Source organism: Branchiostoma floridae, chromosome 6, assembly GCF_000003815.2.
Source record: "Branchiostoma floridae strain S238N-H82 chromosome 6, Bfl_VNyyK, whole genome shotgun sequence".
Classification (NCBI taxonomy): Eukaryota; Metazoa; Chordata; class Leptocardii; order Amphioxiformes; family Branchiostomatidae; genus Branchiostoma; species Branchiostoma floridae.
Genome location: NC_049984.1, coordinates 3,474,327 through 3,484,231, shown reverse-complemented (window position 1 = coordinate 3,484,231; position 9,905 = coordinate 3,474,327). Strand labels below are relative to the sequence as shown.

The following is a 9,905-nucleotide window of genomic DNA, read 5'->3' as shown; positions in this document are numbered from 1 at the left end:
AAATTTTTACTCATTCTTGTGGTATACGTAGTATTATCCAGTCAATTATTTTTATTATTATTAAGAAAACAAGGTTCTCCTTTTAACATCACAAAACCCACAAATAATAGAAAAAGTGGGGTCTTTCGTCTTCCACTGTCTTTAAAAAAGGAGTCGAACCCAATAACCAGGATCTAGAGTTAGCTTTTACTAGCTTTAGACGAGCAAGAGTAGACACTTGTGATGTTGTTTTTACACTGTTTGAATTTCTTATGTTACCTGCAATTAGCCCACGGGCAAGTATTAAATAAACTTTAATTAAACGCTGTATTCTTATGCCAACTTACGATACCTGTTTTAGAGGACAACTGATTTAGTGCCGCATATTAAGTAGGAATTTCCGAGGCTAGCAGTTGTTGCCAAAATGTATTGAATAAGTATATTCCAATCATGAATTTTCATGTTAATCAACAACCACATTATCATCTTATCGGTTATCATTCCGACCTGTCCTAAGATGCCGGTTTTTGTCCCTCATAGAATATTTGGTCATTTGTAGTGACAAAGTATTGAATATTGTAGCCTTCTTTTTATTCCAAAATGCGACAGTTTGTGGTCTTAACTACAATCACTGTAGCAGGATTCAAAAGTTTTACCCATTCTTGAGTTAATTTTAATATCATCCTGTTGATTATCATACTTATTTTATAAGACGCACGATTTTAGTCCGACATAGCAAGCCGAGATTTAAAGACTAGCATTTGTTGCTAAACAATAACAAATAAGTATATTCCCGTCATGAATTTTCATGTAAACCAACTGTTGACAGGATCCGTGCAATACTGTAAATGCAGAAATGTTCGCGGTGGATGTATTTTCACTTCACCGCGAACTCTTAAACCACCGCGAACATTGTCCATTACAACAAGATATTTTGTAATGTTAAGGGTACATTAAAATAAGACAATTAGAGTTTAAGGTAACAATATTGCGACAAGACAATTTAAGTACCTTATGAAGACACGAGACCAAACCGTCACTGTTTAACTTTTCGTCGGTTGCTGGTCAATTTTTCCATTAGTCTTTCATTTCTACTGGAGCTAGATTCTGCCAGGTAAATTTTTGTGTACGAAAATCTTTCTTATCTGCCTTGTTCTCCATATTTGGTCATTTCTATTTCAAGCAACCCAAACAGTTTGTATTCTCTTCAAGTTCAGCTCCGCCTGTTTTTTAGTACTCTGTTTCTAGTTTTTAGTTAATCCCTGCTGACTTACTTTCCTTACCAAGATGGTCGTTATGTACGTACAACTGCCTAGCTTTGACAAGGTCCCCACGGTAAAATGATCATACATTTGTTGTCTCTTAAAGTAAACTTGTCGTTACTTTCTAATCGTTTTGTATTGCTCCTCTGCAAAGTTGGAGAAACCTTCTCTCCAGTAAGACTTTTATTTCAAACCTACATAGGGTACATGTTGTTTAACGCGTACGTGAGCGTGTTCTGTATTTTGAATATGCATCAGATATCCAGTCATAACAAAAGGGAAATTGTTTTTATTACAGCAGCCTAAAGATTAACTCACAGTCGCGAATTCGGCACACCCCTTTACTCGGCGTAACAGTAGAGGTATATTTGCCACTAAGTGATTATCATAAAATCTACTACTACTACTACTAGCAGTAGTTACAATTGTTGCGAAACCATGACTTATTACTTAAAGCCATATTTCCCACAGAGGAGGGTGCTATTTTCTAAACGACCACATATTTATGTGCACAAAATCGACTAAATTTGTAACAATTAATCACAGATCAGCAAAATGGACTATTTATAATCCAGTAACTGAGTATTGCCCCTTCATGCAGACCCATAGGGTGTGATGCATGATGGGAATAATGCCTTAACTATTGGTTCCTATGGGATAATTGCTACAGCTCCAGGTCAACTTAAGGGTCAAATGAATAGAAGAATTAGGTTGCTAAGGATGGAAAATGGAAAATAATAAAACTATTCACACACATGCTGCAAACATTGTTTTTAAGATCGGACCTCGATTTCCGGAGGGCTCACCATTTTCTAAATCTAAAGGCCCTTTTTCTAAATCTAAAGTATGGGTTTCAATGGGATGATTGACAAAGACCAAAGCCCAATTGTGACCAAAAGCAAGTGGGAAATAAAGTTACTAAGATTACAAGTTGTCAAACAAGTATCCAGAAACACATTGCAAAGGAAATTTTCAAGCTCAACCAAATATTTCTTAAGAGCTACCAAGTTGAACTTTGTACAATGGCAGTTCGCATTATAATGTGTTGCACTTGGCTGTGATTTGGAGGGTACTCGAGGGGGTTAATCCGTTATATTGCAACTGCTCCATTGTCCAGGTTCAATTGAAAAAGTGGTCGATACAATGAAATTTTGGGATCCAGAAAAATATTACTAGCAGAACTGGAACACTCTCCTCTGGAGTACGGTATGGCTTAAGCGCAGAGGAAACACTCTAGAGGTTTTTAAATCTCATTATTTCAACGTAGGAGTCTGCAATATATTAGTAATGGTTGTTGTCAGGCTGGTTCAAAATTGAAAATATAACAGGAAACGAAGGTACACATAAAGAATAGGAAAACCAGATATGTGCAACTAAACGACTCTGATATCCTGCAAGACTTAGTTTATATTATAAATGTAATAGAACCATGATTGAGCCAGGCGCTGTGGAAACATTCTCTCACGACACATCTGAATCTCATTACCACCACTCTCGAGTCTGTACTATATATGAATAGTAACGATTTTTCTCATGCATATTTAAAAATATAACAGAGTATAAGAGTGTACATGTAAAGTATTAGTTAGGCAGACCAGATATTTGGCACAGACATGATCTATAACTCCAGACCTAGTTTACAGTCGTTGTGAAACCATGATTCAACCAGGCGCAGTGCACAATTCATCCGGTGCATATCTCAATCTCATTACCACTACTCTCGAGTTTTTACTATAATGAAAAGTAATAATTTTTTTCATGCATATTTGAAAATATAACAGGGTATAAGAGGGTACATGTAAAGTATTAGTTAGGCAGACCAGATATTAGGCGCTGAATGACTGTGGTTATTCCATCATGATCCATAACTTTAGACTTGATTTGCACTCGTTGTGAAACGACGATTTACCAAGACGCAGTTCGAGACCATATCTTAATCTCATTACAACCACTTTCGAATATTTACTATAATGAATAGTAACAATTTTTCTCATGCATATTTGAAAATATAGCAGGGTATATGAGGATAAATGTAAAGTATTAGTTAGGCAGATCAGATATTATGCGCTTAATGATTTTGGGTTATTCCATCATGATCTATAAGTTTAGACTTGATTTGCACTCGTTGTGAAACAATGATTTACCCAGACGCAGTGGACAATTCCCTCAGCAAATATCCGAATCTCATGACCATCACTCTCGAGTCTGTACTATATGTAAATAGTGACACGCATATTTCGAAATCTAAGAGCTAAAGTATTAGTTCGGCTGACCAGATATTAGGCCGTAGATGATTGTTGACTATTCTATTATGATCTATAACTTAAGACTCAGTTTGTATTCGTTGTGAAACCATGATTTACCCAGACGCCGTGGAAAATTCCTCCGGTGCATATCTCAATCTTATTAACCGCCCCCCGCCCCGTAGGAGTCTGTATGTAAGTAGTAACCATTGTTCTTATGCATATTTGAAAATATAGCAGATATAAGAGGGTACATGTGAAGTATTAGTTAGGCAGACTAGGCATTAGGCGCAGAATGATTGTGGGTTATTCCATCATGATCCATAACTTTAGACTTGGTTTGCACTCGTTGTAAAACGACGATTTACCAAGACGCAGTTCGAGCCCATATCTTATTCTCATCACAACCATTTTCGAATCTTTACTATAATGAATAGTAACAATTTTTCTCATGCATATTTAAAAATATAACAGAGTACTAGAGTTCGGCGACCTCATACCTCCATGAAAATTTAGAGCTTTTGTAAATTTTATGCAATTGACTAATATATTAACATAATTTATGCGTGGTGTTGTTCATCATTGACTAACGTACACATCTCACAAGTATAAAATTCCAATCATTAGACATAAAGCGGCTTTGCAATTTTTACTTAAATTATGCAAATAAGTTCCTCATTACCATATTTGGTATCTGCTTATATTCCATGTATCATAATTAATAAGTGTTACATTTATTGAAGTCCAGTTATTGCTAATAATGGTATTATACAATTTCCTCATTAATTATGCAAATAAGGTCCTCTTTTGCATAACATGTATATCATTATGAACACCTTTGCCTAAGCTACCTGCACCCTAAAATGATGCCAATCCGTCAATCCTTTCTGCAGTTATCCTCTTTGGAATGTCTTGACAAAAACGCCCCTGCAGTTCCGAAATTATATGTTAGGGGGCTGAAATCTGCCCCACTTTGTCATGACACTGCAAGCTATTTACCACCTAAATGTCAAGACTATATCATGTCCGGGACAAGAGATACATTGAAAAAACTGCTATGATAGAATATTCTCATTAATTATGCAAATGTACTCCTATTTTGCATAATTAGTATCTTATATTGTACAACATTGTACCTACATACCAAAAATCATGAAAATCCTTTGTTCCCTTCTTGAGTTATTCTCTTCAGAAGTTTTTGACAAAAATGCCCCTGCTATCCCAAACCTAGTCGGTAGGGGGCCAAAACTTATGTCACTTATTCCTGAGCACAAGAGCTATCTAACACTCAAAAATCGTGACCATAGCGTGTTCAGAACACGAGATAGCAAAACCGGAAGTTGCGCTGCAGTACCAAGGGAAGCCGCTAGGGGGCCCAAAATCTAATCACTTCCAGCTTTCATCACACCCCACCAACACACCAAGTATGAAACTGATCCATCCAGCCGTTCTTGAGTTATCTTGTTGACAGACAGACAGACACACACACACACACACACACAAACGCTGGGTAAAATATAACCTCCATGACATTTCATGGAGGTAATAAGAGTGTACATGTAAAGTATTAGTTAGGCAGACCAGATATTAGGCGCTGAATGATTGTGGGTTATTCTATCATGATCTATAACTGTAGACTTAGTTTTCACTCGTTGTAAAACCATGGTTTACACAGACGCCGTGGAAAATTCCCTCGCTACATATCTCAATCTCATTACCAACCCCCGAATATTTACTATAATGAATAGTAGCAAATTTTCTCATGGTATAAGAGGGTACATGTAAAGTATTAGTTAGGCAGACCAGATATTAGGCGCTGAATGACTGTGGCTTATTCTACCATGATCTATAACTGTAGACGTAGTTTTCACTCATTGTAAAACCATAATTTACCCAGACGCAGTGCACAATTCCCTCAGGAAATATCTGAATCTCATGACCACCACTCTCGAGTCTGTATTATATGTAAATAGTAACACGCATATTTCTAAATCTAACAGGGTATATGAGGGTACATCTAAAGCAATAGTTAGACAGACCAGATATTAGGCGCTGATATCATATGATTTATGCAAATGTAACGTTGTGTGTATAATTAATGAGAAACATTAATTTCTAATACGTCACTCGAAAAGGCTAACATCAAATGGTTATTCTCAAATAGGACCCGATGGAAGTGATAATGGCCAACAAACAACTCCGAAAGAGGTCGGTGGGCCATCCCAACCCGAGATGGCAGCTTCGGGTGGTCCAACAGCAGACGGCCAGGCGGTGTCTGGTCCAGCCACACACACGTATGAGGATGGAGACGCGTTCGGGATGCGTCTCGGACCACCTCTGAAGGGAGATCCTCGCAGCGCCCCGCCTGTCCCCCCCACCCCGAGGCCAGGACGAACCACCGATGGGGCCCAACCTGTGGCGGCCGCCACACACGTGTATGAGGATGGAGAATCGTTCGGGATGCGTCTCGGGCCAGCTCTGAACCGAGACGCGCCTGCTGTCCCCTCCACCCCGAGGCCAGGAAGACCGACCGGCGGGGCCCAACAAGTGCCGGGCGGGCCAAATCCGCTATCAAACCCGCAGGACGTCTTCAACCAGCTGCGACCAAACCCGATGTACAACTCCAACCAGGCCCCACAAGCTCCAGGTTGGTGTTACAGAAGAGTTGTGACATTCCTCTCTTTAAAGGGTAAAAAAAATCAAATAGAGGTACTAGTATATTGTTACAATCATCATTAGTATACACTCAGGGAAGGAAACTTTTCAAAGTAGAGCTGCTGCATGATACTTGATGAACTAATACACAGTTCGAACATTACATAAATGATGGCTCTGTGGTTATCGCAGAGGAACTTGATTTCATCAGTTGGTAATGGGTTTGTAACTAAGCTAGATCCAACACAAATCGTGTCTTTTTTCTGTCCGCCCGCAGGCTCAGCCAAAGAAAGTAGCACCATTTGTGGACGGCTACGTCGTCGCCTGTCACGACGACCACTGCTGTACACTGTCATGTCTCTGTCACTGGCATTCGCTACCACGGTTTCATTGGCGATCGTGGTACCTGTACTCCTGACGCACTTCAACCGCCATCCTGGGATCCATGGCTCTGTAAGTCTATTACCGAATCATACTGAATGTTCACACATAAAGGATTGAGAAACAAGCAACAAAACACGATACAAAGACACAAACAAGCATATGCATTAACGCATGTAAAAACATTTCTACATATTTCTCTCTCACCAAGAATATGACACAGCCAACATTGTTTCAAAAAATCAACCCTTTTTTACAGCCGGCTACAACCATAGCAGGACCCAAAACTACTGACAGTGGTGCCTGGCAAAGTTCTGCTGTACTGATGGGGACTGACAAGGTGACATCTGCTGACGTCATCAAGGTCAGTACTTGGGCTTCCTTATGTGCTCATTAAGCAACAGATAACTATTGAAAACTTCTTTGCTGCATCACTGATGTCCAAACAGAGCTTTCCAGTAACAACACCACCATGCACACAGAAGATGAACCTTACAGTAGCTGAATTGTAATTATACGTTGTCAAGAACATAAAGCCCTTTCTGTCCTTGGGAAACTATTAAGAAAACTTAGTGCCATTATATCACACCATAGGCCTTTCTGCACGACAATAGATCAGATGTGATAGAAAGAATTTGCATACCATGCTAATCGATCGAGAATTTGCATACTATTCTAACAGGGCTCGAAATACCACCTGCATATGCAGGTTATAATTAGTGCAGGTAAAATTGGAGCTGGGAAGGTATTTCTTGTGTCTACCTGCACTCAACCTGCACTGGTCCATGTACTGGATTTTAGGCATAAATATCCTATGATATAGGTGGATATGGAATGTTATCACCTGTATTTTCTGTTGCCACCTATAATGTATATAGGAAAAAATAGCAATGGTTCCTGACAACTTTAGTATGATCCATACTTTCTAAGTTCAGAGTGGTGCAGGTAAAATTTGTCTGGTGCAGGTAATTTTCAATGTTACCTGTACCAGTGCAGGTAGGCAAAAAAAAGGTATTTCAAGCCCTGACCAATAAAGGTATGTTCACAATCTGGCCCATTCTAACCGTTTAGGTGATTCCAGTCCATGGGCGTGGTCCCTCCTTGGCCCCTTTGCAGCCGACTACAATCACGGCAGAACCCAAAACTACAGACAGCGGTGCCTGGAAATGTTCTGCTGTACTGATGGGGACTGGCAAGGTGACATCTGCTGACGTCATCAAGGTCAGTACCTTCCAACGCTCCCTTTGGTTTCTTTGGGTCCTCCTTTAGCGTCAGTGTAGACTTTATGTTCATAAAGCAACAGATGACTATTGGTGACTTCTTTGCTGCATGGCCGATGTCCAAACATGATAAAACATCCAAACATATTTTTACTAAACTGCACTTAACTTTTACTAAACTATACACCATTCATACTGTACAGCAGATAAAGCTTACAATAGCTAGCTGAGTTGTAAGTTGCTAAAACATGAGGTCCTTGTCCTTAGGAAACTTTATGCCGTCATATCACCCAAATGACTTTATTTACTGAACTGAATCAGATGTGATAGAAAGAAATTGAGAATTTCGCATACTCACAACTTGACCCGTTCTAACCGTTTATAGGTGAGTCCGGTCCATGGGCGTGGTCCCTCACCCGGCATCACTGCGGAGATGGAAGCAGCAGGACCTGCACCAATCACCATGCCGGGTTCCACGGGCACTGGAGGTTCGGGATAAAACTTCTATCTTTTTATCTTTATCATTGTAATATTTTCATTTTTTTAAATGTTTTCTTTTAATAAGAAAAACGTTGGATTTTTTCAAACTTGTTTCAAATCAAATACGCTGGAATTCATATTTTGTTTCTAACTTTGTATCTGTAACAAACAAACACCAAAAATATTTTAGTACACATCAATATCACATGGGGAGCCGATTTCGCCTAGCCCGTACAAGCTTTCCGGTGCATATTCCTTTCCCGACATATATTCCTTTCCCGGCATAATATTCCCGGTTAAAAATCGCGAATCGACCTACCCCCCCCCCCCCCCCCCCCAAAAAAAAAATCGCCAAGCTTCCCAAAAAGGCCGGTGAAGGAGGCTAAAGATGTGCCCATAACAGAACAGTTCATGTCATAATATGACGTATAAAAACAATTGTCTGTTTTTGCTATTGCTATAGTCATAGTTTAACATTTATGTTGAGCAAGACATGATGATGATGAAGACATATTGCATGCACATGAGACTTACCTACCTCAGCAATGTGACCATGTTTTTTTTTATTCAGCAGAAACATCTGACAAAGCCAGCAGGCCACACATCATCACATTTGGTGATGAGCCGGGGGCTGGAAAACTGCGCAGAGCACGCGGAGTTGCAGTTTCCCCCGACAACAAGATCTGGGTGGCTGATATGTACCATGCCCGCCTCAAAGTGTATAGCATGGAAGGCGTTTACCTGCACCAGTTCCCACAAGCTGCTCCAGGGCTAGGGTACTCATCAAAGAGGCCATCTGCTGTGTCCATCGACAGGGATGGTCATCTGTGGGTCTTGATGCTTGGGTACCCTGCCAGCCCTGACTCCGTGGTACAGGTCAATAGAGATGGTAATCTCAAAGCCAACTTTGGCCTGCCTGACACTGTGCCACGGGGAGGGGTCCGCGGAATGGCCGTGGGCTTGTGCAATAACCACGTTTACGTCACATGGTCTGACGGTCTCTCCCGTGGTGGTGTGCAGGCCTTCACGCCGGATGGGAAACTCCTGTGGGATACCGGCCCGAGGCTAATGAAGCCGATGTACGTCGCCGTTGACGGGAAAAACAACATCTTCGTCTCGGACTTTGGCACTAACTTCATCTACATGTACGACAAGGCCGGCCGGTACGTGCTGAAGTTCGGAGGACCGGGACGGAGTGGTTCCTACCTGAATCGTCCCCAAGGCATCTGTGTGGACGGTTCCGGTCACATCATGGTGGTGGATTCACGTAACAAGCGCGTGGTGATGTACACGGGCCGGGGTACGTACGTCCGCCACATCGCTCTCCGTGCGGAATCCCCCCCAGCAGGGGTGGCAGTGGGGCCGGGGGGACAGCTGGTTGTGGCCCATAGTCTCACTATCACTGTTCTCCCCCCGGGCTACTGATAGTGCTGAGGCTGATGTTTGTATGATGGGAATGGTTACCTGTTAGCTGAAATACCTTTTGTACATTATTCAGGAAGGCCATGTTGATTTGACTACTAGTATATGGATGACATCCTCGCGCGCATCAATTTTCGGCCGTTTGAAAAATGTGTTCGACCATACTGTAAATCGTACAAATCAGCTGCAAAATGAGCATATGTATGCCGTAGATTACATAAAACATCGGAAAGCGTATATGAATGGCCATTAATGTCACTAAG

General features: G+C 40.9%; 1 protein-coding gene across 1 annotated transcript; it reads left to right on the top strand.

The window, feature by feature from the left end:
• The first annotated feature begins 5,662 nt into the window (after window positions 1-5,662).
• On the top strand, window positions 5,663-9,645 carry LOC118417465 (tripartite motif-containing protein 2-like). Its single transcript, XM_035823031.1, has 6 exons — window positions 5,663-6,131; window positions 6,417-6,592; window positions 6,780-6,884; window positions 7,592-7,741; window positions 8,126-8,228; window positions 8,795-9,645. The coding sequence occupies exons 1-6, from the start codon at window positions 5,717-5,719 to the stop codon at window positions 9,643-9,645; spliced, it is 1,800 nt and encodes a 599-aa protein (XP_035678924.1). The 5' UTR covers window positions 5,663-5,716.
• Window positions 9,646-9,905: the final 260 nt, after the last annotated feature.